The sequence below is a fragment of the Phallusia mammillata genome, chromosome 3, assembly GCF_965637545.1.
Source record: "Phallusia mammillata chromosome 3, kaPhaMamm4.hap1.1, whole genome shotgun sequence".
Classification (NCBI taxonomy): domain Eukaryota; kingdom Metazoa; phylum Chordata; class Ascidiacea; order Phlebobranchia; family Ascidiidae; genus Phallusia; species Phallusia mammillata.
In genome coordinates this window covers 25,839,277-25,855,497 of record NC_137254.1, presented here as the reverse complement: position 1 = coordinate 25,855,497, position 16,221 = coordinate 25,839,277, and the positions used below count along the sequence as shown (strand labels likewise).

The following is a 16,221-nucleotide window of genomic DNA, read 5'->3' as shown; positions in this document are numbered from 1 at the left end:
TACTGCTACCTAATCAGTATACATGACAAAAACATACCTAATGTGTACCACAGGCCAATAAATTGTTGCATGACCTTCAATACCAAAAGGGTTCGCCTCTCCATATCTGCTTTAAACTCTACTCTTAGACAACAGTGCAATGCATTTCATTGTATATTTGCAAGGCATGCATATAAGCAAACGAAGAGAACGAACATGAAAAAAACGCGAACAATACCAAGAACAATACCGTTGCCGCAAAATGAACTCACTGAAACGTTGAAAAAAAGCGGAACCCTTTTGGAGCACCGTAGTTACATTTACAAAATGTCACTAAAAGGTGACACAGAAAAATCTACAACTACTACAATCTTTGTTGGATCTTTAGGGACACAGCAATATTTATTTTTGTGGATGTTGTGCGTTACGGAGGGATATCTTATCGACGACATGCGTAATTATTCATAAAAGTGCACAGTGACAGGCAAACAAAGTGTCTTGTACAGGCCGTTAGCAAAAGATCAGCACCAATCGCAAGGTACATGGGCTTTTAAGTCTTTCTGTTGAAGTGTTGTATACCCATAGACATCGATTAGAGTCTATTGGCTAGAAGGTTAAAATAGAAAGACACAACACAGTATAAACGCAAACGCTTGAGAGTGGATAACTTCTGAACACATTCTGGTAACAGAAATGTGTTGTGTGATGAGTTTAGGGCCCAAGTTATATTCCAAGACAAGTACATGCAAAATTAAACCCCAATTTATCAATTGCTTGTTCCAAACACAAACAAATATAGAATAATGTCGCATATTAGGTTTAGTAAGAAACTTAGATGTGAAGGTTTAGAAGAAAATATTCAGTTTCAAGATGTATTGTTCGAGCGGAAAGTCCAATGCTTGTTGAAACTACGGATTTGCTGGGTATATTTGCAAATTTTTGGGCAAACTAATGATGTCCTTAGGTAGTGCATGTGGTGTTTTGCACAAACACTAGCATTGGTAGCGCTTTTAAACTATGCGAAAACGCAGGTAAATAAGGTGGGGGGTTATGCACAAAGAGCAATCCAGTTCCAACAAAATTCGTAGCATTCAAAGGCACACAATACGAACTAATACAAACAAATTAATGCTTCAGCGTTGTGTTTGTAGATAACCACTAAATGTACAAACAATTGGGAACTCTTAAACACTATTTCTTCTGACAAGCAAACTGGCTACTAGGGGTGAGTGACCCATGGACAGGACTTGGTTTCGGGGAATTCCACCCCTCTTCAGCTGCGCTGGGGTCACAACACCCAAAAATCGACCAATCAGAAAAGGGGTCAAAATTTCAAACCTTATTTCTACATCAAATATTTTGAAAGCCTAATGCCAGTGGGCACACAGGCTTGTATTATGTAGTGAAGTTAGTAGAAATCAAGTATCATTTGGAAACTGGGTCAATCGGTAAACATGCAAGACAGAATACACAGTAACATGTGGTGTTAGGATGAAATCCTATTCAATACAGTAAACGCCACCGACGGCAAAAAGAACATGCTATTCATGCAGCACACTAGATGTGTATGGATAATGTCAAGCCATTTCCTGAACAATGACCTAATCATAAACCCATTCTTAAATACCAGGGTACTGCAAGTTGAGTAAAAGGCCAAACTTGCCCATTTTGTGGAGAATATTTCAGAAAGTTTTGAACACACCAATAAGGCGTAAATCAAAGAAGAAGCAATCAAATCAAGGTTTGGGAAATAAATACAAGAACGGCCGGATGGTAAGGCGAAATCGGATCAGCAAAGGGTTGCGTTCACGCCACGCCGTTTACTTCAGCCACTGGTTTCTTCGTGTTGGAAATGGGGCCTGTTTTGCGCGGAGGCCGCTGCTCTTTAGCATCATCTTGCGTCGGCTTTTTGTCCCCGTTCTGCATGGTAGTTTGAGTAAACTTTTACAGGTTAATGCAGACACCCAAGGACAAAATGTTTAAGCAATGACTAAATTTTATGTATGTAATTAGAGCCTATTTTAAGACATTTTTTATGATTCTGCTGTGTTTTTTTTCAAAATCAAGGTCATTGAATCATTTTGCAACAAAAACGGAAAAGACTGATCCAATACCCAGCGAAACTTTACAGTTTGCACCAACTTACCGGTTTCTGGTCATTGTCCGGTGATTTCTTGCCTTGCTTTATCGGACCTCTATCTGCAAAACAAAAACAGAAAAATTATGCAAAAGCCACAATTTATAACACCAAATTCGAGCAATTGTTGAAAGGACTGGAACTGAAGTCAAAAACAGAATACACGATTTTATGTCGAACAATATTGTCAGAAAACCAGCGTTTTTGCATTCCAAAATGGTAAAAACTATTTCGCCCGAAAAAACGCTGACTCATGCGACGTACCAATAAAGTCATTTGCTGACTCAACAGAATCTGCCCAATCAATTAATGGAGGAAAATCCGAATCTAGATCTGAGAGGAAAGGAGAAAAGAAATTCAGAAAAAAAATGCCTCGAAAGCAGTTTATTGGCACAGAAGAAACTCAAGAATTTAAAGGAAAACAGAAAAAAATAATCCTAAAAATGGTCTTCAAGGTTTTCCAAAACTTTTCGCGTAACGTGTTTTCGATTCGAAATATTCTGGTTTTTGCAAATTAGGCACCTGCTAGCCTTATCTAAACCATTCTTACTCCAATTAAAATCTACTTAGGGTAATAAAATAAAACAAAACAGACTGCAACTAAATGTCTACTACCTAATAAAAAAATAATAAAACTAAGGATCGTTTTATTTACAATCCCCAACAACCACAGTTGATTTATAAGCTTCCTCATCATTACATATATGTAGGTAAGAACTCATAGGCAATACTTACTTGGCATTTCACCGCCATTAGGGTTTTGTTGATTATGATTGTTATGGTATCCGCCACCTCTGTTTCCACCACGGCCTCTGCGTCCCCGATTTCCACGATAACCACCTGTTGAGAAAATTGGTGACAATTTGAAACAATGGCGGACTTTGGGCATTTTCTATGTAACTAGCCATATGCAAACAATGCAAAAAATATATACAGGGCAATATAATGGACTGAAGCTATACCTAATACAGTAAACGTCGGTTAATCCTGACCTGTTTGGGGCAAACATTTATCCGGATTAACCGATGTCGATTGCTTAAAACTTATGACATTACAAATCCAGTTTTGTCCGGATTAGGCGAAGATCCGGATTAACCGGTTTGACCGCGGTTGACTGTACATAACTAAATTGAAACAATTGTAGCTAAATCGTTAATATCTTTAGTGCCAATCACATAATATGTAAAAGCATTTACAAGTGCTGTGAGTAACAAGTTTCAACAAAGATATTTCTGCTGCCACCTGTCACCATTTTCAACGATTAACCAGATTTGTATATTTATTTTTATTGTGGCCACTAATAGGTAGCATACGAAGGTCGGGGAAGAGGTGGTTCTAAAAGTCGGTGCCGTTAACCACAAGGGTGCGTTTGCAACAAGGAAATTAGATGGAGACTAAGCGGGCAATTGAGAGACACAAAGAATAAATTTAGGCAACTTAAACATATAACAGTTTAAATCAACAAGCTGATAAAAATGAGATACAAAAAATTGGAATACACGTTGATTGTAGGTGTAGGCCAAACCCAACCATAAATACTCACCATCCCCACCATGCGGGCGATCCCCTTTCTCAAATCGACCGTTAGGGGCGCCCTGGGGCGAATCTTCACGTGATCCTCCCTCGTCGTCGTTAGACAGAAGGTCGTATGGGTTTCGGTTGGGATCGGCCAGAACTAAAAGACAAATGCAAGATATATGTAAGCGATAAAAAGTTGCCTAGAGGTTTTAACTTTCAAACAAACTAGCCTGAAGCTGGTACAAACTACACAAATGGGAAAACATATATACAGTAGGGTCTTAGTTAATTGGGAACAGAATATAGAAATAGTGGAATACACGGACGTAAAATTAAACTGATTTAAAAACATCATTAAAAGTTGTGAATGTTCTACGTTGAAATTGGTTTTGTATTTTATGGCAATATTGAATTACAACATCTCTTTTTGGCAATGTTGCTTTTACTTACTGGTATTTTTCATATTCGGGTGCTGTCTCTCTTGGTACCCCGTTTGGGAATTTCCCCTACCACCCCCACGGTAGTTACCCCTTCCTCGGTAACCACCCCGTCCACGATTGTATCTGGGGTCTGCCCCAGGTCCGTACTCCCTAAAAAAACGTGTCATGTTTTTTCAAACTGTAACATTTACGGGCAAAACAGGCTTGAATGCCAAAAAAGTTAAGCAAGGATAGCCAGCGTTTTATTTCATTTTAAATTAGACTTCGACCATTAGTGGTCATAAATCACAGAGGGTATTTGGTAGGGATGGGCCGAGCCGAGCCGAGCCGAGCCGAGCCGAGCCGAGCCGAGCCGAGCCGAGCCGAGCCGAGCCGAGCCAGAACCCGAGTACTCGGTACCGAGCATCGCTGTTTTTGATGCTCGGTGCTCGGCCGAGCAGTTGCACAAAGTGACCCGAGCGTTAAATTTGCATATCCATGCCCCGCTAACATACGTAACTAGTGTTCTAAAGGGTGTCTTTGAACAAAAACGAATAATTTTTCAAATGCATTAAATGGTGGGAAACGCGTTCTTTATGGGCATGTACAGCTCAATAAAACACCGCCGGTGACGTAAGAAACCTTGTAGAGCTAAAACGTAGAAAGGGGATTTTTTGTGACGTCATAATGCACCGAGCGTGCTCGGCCGAGCACCGAGCATTAAAGTGAGATGCTCTGGTGCTCGACCAAACAGATCCCTAGTACATCCCTAGTATTTGGTATCAGATTTATGGGAGAACAAAAAAATACGTAGTCCAAAGCGCATCGTTCGCACATTAATAGCATTAATGTGGATTAGTGTAACCATTTGGAAACACACCATGGGCTACTGTTGACGTATGAGAGATTGCTTAGCCGAGAGCAGTGGTTCCTGGGGGAGGAATTACAAAACTTGAGGGGGAAATTTATGTGGTTTGTAAAAATACATTTAAGCCGTGTGGTTTATGATCTGTGAAGTTGCTCACAGATCCAATTTTAAATTATCTTTGTATGGTTTAGCCATAGGTTCAGTTGTAGTAATAAGGCAGGAATGAAAATGTTTTGAGTTGGTGAGAGAAATCATCGAAAAAGGTTGGGAATCACTGGCGTAGAGATGAAGTTTAAACATAGGTTTGCTATGCCTATGTCTACAAACATCATCACAACGAACGACGCCCGAAACTCGGCAAATCTTAGGGCGGTGTGGCACACAAGTCACGTGACGAGCGAAAGTTTACCTGCGAGTTAGGGGTTTCCCCTCTGCCATCGAGTCTCCAGTCTCGGACCCAGTATCAGAAACGTTGGATAATTCCGACGCGGTTCCGCCTTCTGAAAAGTTGTGAAAAAAGTTGGTCAATATTGAGGATTTGTATACTTTAATGCAGCGGTTCCCAAATGGGAAGAAATTTTAAAACTTGAGGGGAGGAATTTTACTTAATTTAAACTTGTGGTTTGTAATTGGACACATTAGCTCTGGGAATTTAACTTGTAAAGTTGATAAAAGACCCAATTTTTAATAGTGTTTATGTGGTTTAGCATCTACTACATAGTCTATTGGGGAGGAATGGGAATGTTTTACCACTGCCTTAATGCATATGCAGGCATGTCTTGGTTATTAGATACACTTCTTAAACAACACAAATATACATTTTTGTAATTGCCGATTTTTGAATAAGATTTTAGATTCCGAAAATTGAATTTATACCACAACCACCATACTCGCATCGCAGCTACTGGCAAAATGATTAATGTTTTTGCGTTAAAACGTGAACAGTCATTTCGTTAAGAGCAATTCACAGTTATAAAATTACAAGGCAGGCCATATGTTTCCAACAGGCATTTAAAAGTTTTCTGAAAATTTTGTAACACATGAGTCCCAACACAAAAGTAATTGGGTATTGGTAGGTAATGTCATTTTCCAAGCAGACTTTCCATTGTAATCACAACACGATTACTTACCACGGTCTGAGCGGTTTCTTCTTTCATCGTTATATCTTCGATTGGGACGTTGGTGTCTGCGAGGTTCGCCATCATCACCACGAGGTGGCAGGCCAGAGCCAGGGCCATGTGTGCCTGTGCCAAGTTGTTTGATTTTCTGGTTCAGGTTAATTTGTTCCAGTCTGATGTTATCCAAATCCTGATAAGAATTGAAAAATTTGTTTTACACCAATTTTTTTGTATGTCAACATTGGACGTTGTGCAGCATGTTCAAGGCAGCATATTTTTAGTCTCAAACAATTACTACATTGCATTCAATGTTATTTACCCTGATAAAGGCGACCTGTATAGGATGCCTAAACGTCGGAATAAAAAACAATTGCCAGAAGAGCTCTATAAATTTGAAATCATGCCTGGCAGTAATAGCTGAAATTAAGTTATTAGTCTGGTTGACAATATTAAACTCATAATATATAACCATGCTTAGCCAGAGTAGTGCCTTATTATGGCTTTTAACATAGGCATCTTGGCTAGTCAAATGACCAATATAAAAAGAGGCAATTTATATCAGAAAAGAGGCAGAAGACTTGATGACCCTAACTTTGCGATAAATTACAAGAGTCGTCAATAGACCAATTCTGCCCAGTGGTGCTCACATATGTTTAATTTTAAATACAAGACTGTGATTAGAAAAACAAACATATATTACCTTAAGGTAGGCCACATGGTAGTTAAGCAGAGCCTGTGCATTATGAATATTTTCTCTTGTCCCAACAAAGCGAAATGGCACGAGGCCGTCAGTTCGATTTGTAGGTTCATTTTCATCATCACCGATCACACGAACTCGCAGAACACCTGATTTGTCAATCATTTCTTGAATTGTGACACCCTTCTTTCCAATTACTTTGCCTGTAAATGTGTTTCATGTAGTAATTGTGTAAAAGCTATTTACATTGGAAAATCAACTGCCTAAAAAGCATGAAACGATAGTGAGAGAATTAAAAATGAAGCAAAAACTAAAATTGACATGGAGCTTGGCAGCGTGAAGCCTGCAGTGACAAAATATAGTAACTGTCTTTGACAGATTTGAATCATGCCACCAAAACACAGAGATAAGGTTAATATCCAATTTTAATGATTAAGCACAGATTAATATATATAATGTGACCAGGAAGAAAATGAATGTAGTCATAGGGATCAGATTGCTAAATTTTCGGAAATACAAAAAAAGCAAGTTTGCGTTTCTTACCCACAAATGGCCGAGGCACTAGAACTTCAGTTTCCATAAATTCCAAAATTTCTCGTGCTTTTAAGACTGCATCCTTGGTTTCACCATACACAGTAAAGTTGTGTGTTTCCTCATCCAGTATAATATCAATAACCCCAGGAACACGGCGCGCCGCTATGATGTTTGTTCCATTGGTACCAATCGCAAGCCCAATAAGATCGTCAGCGACATGAAAGTGCTCAGTGCATGATGTGGCTTTTTGTTGGCTAACCTGGATAACAACATTAAAAGTGATAAATGACATAAATATGCAGCGCTTTATATCAAACTTAAATGGCCACCAACAATGGGCTGATGTATTGACTGCACCAAAAATGAATACAGTTTGTATAACTGCACATTTATCTGAGCAAAAAGTAAACATGGCATAGTTTAAATTATAAAAACAAAGTTTACATCATGGAACAAATGAACTGTGTTCTGTTGTGCAAATAGTTAAAGCAGAAACAACTGGAGTTTTCGTAATTCTTGACATTTGGAAACTACATGAAAAAATGTCAGATTGCAATTTCTAACCAAGTTTTTTGTTTACCTTAAGTCTGTACACCTTAATGAGTCAATAAAAGACCTTAATTAGTTCATAAAATGAGTAAGTATCGCATAACATACACAAATTTCTCAACACATAGAGACAATTTCTACACTGTTTCCATTATTTTATAGTTTTGTTGAATCTGGAATTGGTAATACTGTGGCAAAAACAGTATAAAATTGTTCCCAGATAAAAGTCCAACCAACAAATACCTCTAGTTGTTTAGCTGCCTCTTCCACTTTCTGCAGCATGGAGAGTTTTGTACGGAGACTTCTGAAGTGTAAGTCAGATACAATGGAAGCTCGTGTTTTTGCTGATTCATTGGGAACAAGGATGTCTAGACTTTTTGACTCAGCATTGTACCTCACCAAAATAGAACCAGTGCTCTTCTCAAACTCCTTGTGAGCATCAATGTATTTGGCACAGCTAAAGATAAAGGCATACTTTTGGAATTTGTACAACTTACTCAAGAAAATGTAAGGAGCAAATTACTGATGCAGTTTTACAGTTTGTCTAGAATTATTTTTACACAGAAATACAGTAAACCTTCTATAAGCAAGACCTGTTTGTACCCAAAAAAATTGTCTAGATTAGGTGAAGATCCAGGTTAACCGATGTCGGTTAAAGGCTTACCACATTACAAATCATTTGTATGTATATATATCTCAAATTGTGTCCTAATTTGGCAAAGATCCAGTTTTATTCAATCCAGTTTAACAACGGTTTACTGGTTTACTAACAGCTGTTACAGTTGTCACATTTTGCAAGTGTCTAGTTATATTTCGCATTACATTTTCAAATTAAACTACTCATAACAAAAAAGATAAAAACAATTTAAACATGGTTTGACTTTTACAACAGACTTGAGAACAAAAACCATTTACATTGAATCAAAATGCAGTCAAGTAGTGTTATCAATAATTCATCATAGAATTTCAATTCCTACCAAAACACCACAAGAGCAGATGCAAACAGAGACTTACAAGTCTTGTAGATCTTCTGGTACAGGCAGCGAGACTTTGAGTATTGGAGAAACACTAAGAAGTGGTTGAGTGTTGACGTTACGGAGTCTGTCTCTGGTTACGATTTCTGTGTGTTTGGGCTTGCATGATTGGTACTCGATCACATGAAATTCACCTTTGCTCATTTTTACTTTGGCAAGCCACCATCCACATGGTTCAATCTCATTAGCTCGTGTGTGAACCTAAGAGCAAAATTAAAGTGATACTTTACTGAGATGTTCCCAATGCTTTTTATGGTAATAAAACACCCATGTAAGCAGCCATAAGACTGTTTGTTGCAGAAAATGTGCAAATGTACTTTAAAAATAGACTTTTGACACATTATGAGCCTTAAAAGATAATTGCTTAAAGGGGGTTCTAATAAACTGTTTTCTTTATAACTTTACAAATGTAAACAATTGACATGATAATTTGGAAGAAAAGAATTGGATCAAGATGTCCATAAAATGCAAGCTTTTTCTTGATTAATCATGGATTAAACCAATAATTTTATACCTTATAGGGGTTTAATTTAAGACTTCTCTAAAGCTTTTTTATAGTTTTTATACTAAGTATATATTCAAAATTAAACATGTAAACAAATAAATGTTCATTATTGGGTAATGCTGTTTTGATCTCAGTAATGTTATTTTAAAGACCTGACTTAAGCAGGTTAATGTTACTAATGGGATGCTTACATCTTGACAGTTGCCCAATCTACCCAATCTCTAGAGACAGACAGTCTAATCACAGAAATATTTTTGTATATGACTAAATGTCTGGAAGGGTCTGTTTACCTCTGAGCAAAAACACTTAATTAAAACTGTTCCCTTTGCGTCAATAACAACAACAAAAATAGTTAATTTATAAGCTAATATGCTAATAAATGGCAAGGTATATGCATATTGTGGTCAGTTGCAAGCCAAAAATCATGGCTTAGTGGTTATATAGACCAGAAAACCTCAATATTGTTTAAACCCAAAAAAACATAACATCATAGATAGCATTAAAACATATCAGTTATTCCGTTCAATTAAAGCTATAAGTGCTATAGATTGGTTTAGAATTGATATGCCAGACAAGGACATTAGCACAGTTAATCACACAGCTGATTTCAAACAGCTGCATTATGTAAAGCAACTGACACATTTTACTATGAATAGGTCAGACCAAGTGATAAGTTCCCCATCACCCAATTAGAGTGGCATGTTGGTTTTTTGCCTGTATTGAAATTCCTAAACCTACAGTTATAATAAAATACTTGTATTTGAAAATTGTTAGTCAACAGGTGTGGTTGTACAATGTAGTTTCAAATAAAAAGCATAGTTTAAGTCTACGCTTCTCAAACTGTGGGTCGCGACCCAAATGGGGTCTCAAAATATGATTTTGGGGTCATGAAACATCAGGCGTGAATATGTCATTGTCACAATAAATGATATATAGTATGTGTGTAACTTTATTGTTTAGACATCATTCATGTGTATAGGCTATACCCATCAAGGGGTCACATAGAAATTTTTTTTAAAATAGGGTTGCAAAACAAGAAAGTTTGAGAAGCACTGGTTTAAGCGACATTTTCTCTATACTGACCTCAATTTCTTGTCCTTCAACAAGGTCATCATCACCAATATCAGATTCTTCAGGTGTGGGTGCAAATCTTGCTTCTGCAAGACTAATCTTTCTTTCAGCTTGCCAGCTAAAAACAAAGCATTTTCAAAAACAAATATATGTACTGATAAACCGTCAAGAATCAAGCGAACATTATCATTTTTTCCTGTTTTAAAAATATATAATTGCTGTTATAGATGAAAAAGTTTCTTTCATTTGTACTCGTTAGGTAACATAACTTACTTGTTTTCAAAAGTCACAGTGACTCCATCTGGTAAGACATCTTTCAAATAGGCCTGCAAAGCAACATCATTTTATATGAATATGTATTGATACAATCTAATATAAAAACAATAAAAACATACCTTATAGAAGGCAGTGTTCGAACCACGCACTTCAATTATTCTTTGATCCATGGTTTAAATGTTGCAAGGCAGGTATAAGATTTCCGTGTCCTACTGAGCAGAAACAGTCCTAGGATTGCACATATATATTGAAACTAACCATATAAACATGTGTTTAAATGTGTACAGAAATAGATACAACCAACAGAAAAAGCACCATAACTAAAGACAAGGCAGGGGTGTAAATTATCGTAGACAAAGTATACACAAAAAAACAGGCAATAGGGAACATACAAATTAATGCCAGTAAACCATCATTTTTAGGAGAAGTACATTTGCTTTTACAAACAAAACACTGCAAAACAAACCAACCAAAAAATGCTACATATAGTTTTGTCAAAATCTATCAAAAGTGAAAAAGTGTAGCCACCTGCCCCTTAAAAAACTTTTTTATGATTGCACAATTATTAACATGGCAATAATATTATATAATCTGTACTAACACACAAAGCCACCTACAGCCAAGCTCAAAGGCAGTAATAAACACAAGCTTCTCATACTGCTAATCTGTTTGAACATTTGCAGTTACATACCATTCTGGAATGTTACAAACAAAAAGCTAATTCTGCTCTAATTAAGTTTCAAAGCCTTAAACATCTTGTTCAATACTCTTCTCAGGCAGTCGCCTTTTGTACAGCTCAGCCAAGCATATAGCAGTAGAATAAATAATGTCTCGACGTGATGTGCCTGTGAGTGCTCGATGCCAGTCTGATGGATTTACCCATGGTAACTTCTTTTGAATGGTTTCACCAACAGTCACAGCTAAACCAGACCACCTTAGATCATAAGTACTCGATGTGGCAGCTTGAGCTTCAGTTACAACATCATTTTCAACTGGAACTGCCATTGTGAACAATTCAAGTGTAATTTCATTCTCTGGGTCTTGCAGTAATAGACAGCCCACATCAAACCACCGATCAGTTAGCTGTTCTACAATGAAGTTTTCAACAGCAACACAAACCTGGTTCTTATCAACAGCGCCTGACTTGCGTAGAAAGGCAATGCGCTCTTGAGCACCCTTTAGCCCTGCTGAATAACCAACAGGCTGTGGGGCAATTTTAGGCTGGGCAGCGATACCCATTATTGTAGCAGCACCAAATGTTTTTTGGAAAGCATCCCGAATAGGTCCCCACTTGACTTCCTTATCTGAGGCCACAACAACACAAATGTCACCACCATCGCGAATGAATGGAGTCATGCCGGGATCAAGAGTGGTAATCATGCGGTCTACTCCAGTTTTTGTCCTCTCCATGACCTTTTGCACAAATTGGTTGTTGGATGCAGACTTAATCCAGTTCCAGACCGATCCATGGCCCTCTGGTTTTTCAGTTTCAACTGATTCTGCTGGTGCAACTTCTGGGACAGGATTTCCATTTTCAGCAGGTGTTGCAGGCTGCTGTGGTTCTACTACACTTGGTGCAACAGGTTCCATCATATCGCAAATAATTTAACAAATTTTATAACAGAACATATCTATATTGATAAAAACATAATAATCTTGTCAGTGACAATTTTTGGATAATACCAGTAACGCAAACATAATATGCATCTGTCAGTTAGTGAGTTTTCAAAATACTGATGTTTTACCACTGAACTGAATTTTCTAATTAGAACTTATCAATTTTAAATTAACACACTTCAGTTTATTTCAAAAGTGCAAATATCCTAAACCATTAGTTGTAAAACAAAAAGATTAACAAAAACAAAACACACCAATGCATTACTAAATTTTACAATATTTTGTCCGCTTAAGTTTCATTATAAAAACAGATCAACACGTTCTAAAACAGTTGCGCTATAATTGAGCACATGGTACAAAAGGTAAAATAAATCTGTAGGTTATTAGTATAATTGAGCGCATGGTACAAAAGGTAAAATAAATCTGTAGGTTATTAGAAATGTTAAAACTAAACCAACCTTAACCACGCGGCCAAACCGACACTACACAAACACACGACAGCGGTATCCTGGAAAATCAATTGAATGCAACGAGAGAGAAACGTTTTTAGATACTTCAGTTTTGTCACAATTTTTCCTCTACTCGAGAACATACACGTGCAAAATTCAATTTTGATGTTTTCAAACTAATGAGATCAAAAACCCAAGACAATAAAGCTTATTAGAAGTATGCATAATATATGTAAAAGACTATGATAAAACGAAAATAAATAAATTAAAAATTAAAATATTTTAATTTGTATTTTTGACATTTATTATGCAGAAAACCTAAATTTTATTTGTCTAGCAAGAATACATCAAATTACAACAAGTTATTTACCTCCAACATTGTTTTTAATTTCGCGATAATAAACATATATTTTAAAAATTATTTTAAACTTGTATGATTTTTATGTCACCATGGAAACATATATTTATCTTCATATTGTTCATTTCAAGTTCATTTATAATGTCACTGGTTGTTTACTGCACTAAACCGTTTTGTCAGTTTTTAGTAAGACAAATTTAATTTCCAAACATCGTAATCTATGAATAATTGACAAAGCGTTGTTGTCAATTTGGTTGTACCATTGTTCAGCAAAAAGATGGAGAATAACGAAGCACAATATGAAATGCAAAACCCGAACTCGGATTATCAGTAAGTATTTTTTTAATAATTCGTGTGACTGTGAGATAAAGAATCACTATCTTTCAAAAAATGCCACTGTGTTTATATTTGACATGTGTGCAAATCAATATCCGATATTTTGCACCATGTTCTTTCCTTGGTATTTGAAATGTAAATGTATTGTTGACAACAAGTAACAATTTTATCCTAATTTAGTTTGTATGACTATTGATTTGGCAACTTATTGTAAATTACAATTATTTGTAAAGGATGAGAAGGATTCTTGCTGCAACCATGATTGAAAGAGCTTATCTATCGTACAGAGATCGACAAATGTTTATTTTGTTAAAACATGCAGTGAGGGCTGCGGTAAGCCTATATATTTGTAACTTGTTCAATAATAAACCACTTTATTATAGCTTGTCCCATTTTTAAAAACAAAAACATAAAATTGTTTTGGCAAATCTTTTTCAAACACTTGAATACAGGAACAATCATGGACATATGACATTCTTCGAAAAATTAGTCCTAAGGAGGCTGAGCTCCTAAATGATCCCAGTATCAATGCAAAGGTTCGATTTCGATTTGCTGGCATGGAGTTTCCACCAGTCATTTTGTTCAAAATTTATTTGGTAAGCAATGGCACAAAATATATCAGCGGAAAAAAGATCATCAGACCGGCTTCAAATGTAAGTTGGTGCATATTGAAAATAACATTATTCTGTGTAGCTACTAGCTTGTGAAATTGAACAAAACTGGCATGTGAATTTATATTGACATACTTTATATTGAAAGTCTAAAATTTTTTTGGGTAATTTGGGCAATTGTTGTCTGCATGTTTTGTAAAACTGTTAATTCATTTGAAAACTTTTACAGGCTGCTGCTGATGCGTGTAGGTTAATGGGTCACAGAAAGTTTTATGATCAAATGATAGTTGATGCCTGTCAGTATGAAAAAGACAAAATAACTGATGAAGTTGATGTCACAACAGTCAAAGATTACATGCAGGTACAAGTCCTCAAAACATGTCTGTTACCAGTTTTTTCATAATCTAAGTTAATTTGATCAAAATAACAACTTTAGTAATAGATCAAAACCATCAACAGCATGGCTTAACCTGACGATCACTGTTTGCCTTTTTAACTAGAGTAGAGTAAAACCCATGGACGATAAAATCCTTGGTAAAACAGAATCAGTCGGTTTAATAAAGGAATATATATTTCGCCTGTGTGGCATCATCAGTTCCTGTAATCGAAATACAAATCGATAAAAATGAGTGCTAAAACAAACACGCTAAAATGAATAAAATAAACTAAAAGCAGTAAAACAGTGTAACAAAGAAACACAGGGGATGCTAGTACTAATTGCCAAAGCTAACTGAACCAACCTCAAACCAAAACAAAACAAAACAAGCACAACTGCGGGCACCGGATCGAGCGAGAAAAAATAAAGATAAGACGCAAAAGGTAGAACAGGTACGCGCATGCAGGGAGATAACAACAGCGGTGAGTGCCGAGGGAGTTTTTACCGTACTCGAGGCAGGACCATTTCTTGAATATTTATTTTGGCGTCTGATATCCTTTGCCATTTGGCCTCGCACATGTCTAAATTTTCTTTTTTAGGGCTTTCCACAAAGGTAATGCAATAACAAGTTGCGATGTCGGGTTTCCTTTTCAAAATATTAATGTGTTTGCTTGCGTAATGTCGCAGTAATGCTGCTTTGTCATTCTTTTCTGTGTAATTAAATGTTTTCCAAGTCACTCTGTGTCCGCGCCATCGTACAGAAAACGGGTTCTTGGTCTGGCCAACATAGCAAGCATTGCATTCATTGCAATTAGCTACATAAATGCCGTAGTCGCGACAACTGAGGTTTTGTATGAGACGTACTTCACCAGCGGATGTGTTGATTGTGGTGCATGGTATCGGGCACCATTGATTTAAACTTGCTGTAATGCCCACAATGCCCACAAAGGCCGCAGTGATTACATGGATGGGACCTCCCTGCTGTATTCGAGTCTCTATCTTCAAACGCAATGCGCCTGTAGTTGATTAATATTCGTCCAAGTGTAGCTGGCCGTTTGTGAACCACGCACGCATTGGGTTGCAGGTTTCTTTCCTTTCCTGACATCTTTAGGGACCTATGGGAAAACAGTTGGCCAAACAAGTCTTGTGGTATTGTTTGTTTGTGACTTGGTTGCCTTTGTCATGTCCCAAGTCCAGGTTTTGGCAATTTTAAGGTTGTTTGTTACAAGATTTTTCGGAAAGTGGGACCGAATACATTTCTGCTGCAGTCTTTCCAAGCTGGTATTATAGAGCTCGTCATTTTCGTTCAGTCTTCGCAATCTCCTCGCCTCCCCAACAACAATTGACTTGAATATGTTAAGCGGATGATGTGACGTTCCGTGTAAAAAAAGCCGATTGATTGCAGTTGGCTTCACAAAATCAGTCAAAATAAAACCGAAAGGATTTTGGGGAAAACAGATATGCATTACGTCCAGAAATTCCACCTGCTCATCTTTCTTTGCCGTGCACAGGCTGCGAAACGTCAGCCTCAGATTGTATTTCTCTAGCCCCATAGTCAGCGCGGCTTGTATTTGTCGGTTTGAAGCAGGCCCGCTTGCAACCCAAATGATGTCGTCAATAAACCTTTTAAAAAACAAGCACTAATTTTTAAAAGGTTTATTGACGACATCATTAGTGAAAATGACGAGCTCTATAATACCAGCTTGGAAAGACTGCAGCAGAAATGTATTAGGTCCCACTTTCCGAAAAATCTTGTAACAAACAACCTT

The 16,221-nt window shown here is 37.0% G+C and overlaps 3 protein-coding genes across 6 annotated transcripts in view; 1 reads left to right on the top strand and 2 right to left on the bottom strand.

The window, feature by feature from the left end:
- Positions 1 to 135: 135 nt before the first annotated feature.
- Positions 136 to 10,953, bottom strand: LOC145218400 (RNA-binding protein FXR1-like). Of its 4 annotated transcripts, none has more exons than XM_080085809.1 (15): positions 10,825 to 10,953; positions 10,703 to 10,755; positions 10,442 to 10,547; positions 8,834 to 9,054; positions 8,063 to 8,276; positions 7,280 to 7,529; positions 6,740 to 6,939; positions 6,052 to 6,229; positions 5,331 to 5,421; positions 4,085 to 4,224; positions 3,660 to 3,791; positions 2,852 to 2,956; positions 2,381 to 2,449; positions 2,126 to 2,178; positions 136 to 1,899 (listed from the first exon to the last, which is right to left on the bottom strand). In XM_080085809.1, the coding sequence occupies exons 1-15, from the start codon at positions 10,873 to 10,875 to the stop codon at positions 1,786 to 1,788; spliced, it is 1,977 nt and encodes a 658-aa protein (XP_079941935.1). In that variant the 5' UTR covers positions 10,876 to 10,953; the 3' UTR covers positions 136 to 1,785. The 4 variants fall into 4 exon arrangements, with proteins under 4 accessions (XP_079941935.1, XP_079941934.1, XP_079941936.1 ...); XM_080085808.1 differs by having other exon boundaries at positions 136 to 1,920; positions 10,825 to 10,950; XM_080085810.1 differs by lacking the exon at positions 2,381 to 2,449 and having other exon boundaries at positions 136 to 1,920; positions 10,825 to 10,950.
- Positions 10,934 to 12,877, bottom strand: LOC145218402 (protein PRRC1-like). The gene has a single exon (XM_080085812.1). It carries the CDS (start codon positions 12,296 to 12,298, stop codon positions 11,453 to 11,455), a length of 846 nt encoding a protein of 281 aa, XP_079941938.1. The 5' UTR covers positions 12,299 to 12,877; the 3' UTR covers positions 10,934 to 11,452.
- A 386-nt stretch (positions 12,878 to 13,263) lies between these two features.
- LOC145217612 (uncharacterized protein CXorf58-like) overlaps positions 13,264 to 16,221 on the top strand; it is a 6,188-nt gene continuing 3,230 nt past the window's right edge. The window contains exons 1-4 of the mRNA XM_080084903.1: positions 13,264 to 13,459; positions 13,699 to 13,798; positions 13,918 to 14,118; positions 14,306 to 14,437. Of these exons, the coding sequence (XP_079941029.1) occupies positions 13,407 to 13,459; positions 13,699 to 13,798; positions 13,918 to 14,118; positions 14,306 to 14,437 (486 nt within the window). The 5' untranslated portion in view covers positions 13,264 to 13,406. The remainder of the gene's footprint in view (positions 13,460 to 13,698; positions 13,799 to 13,917; positions 14,119 to 14,305; positions 14,438 to 16,221) is intronic.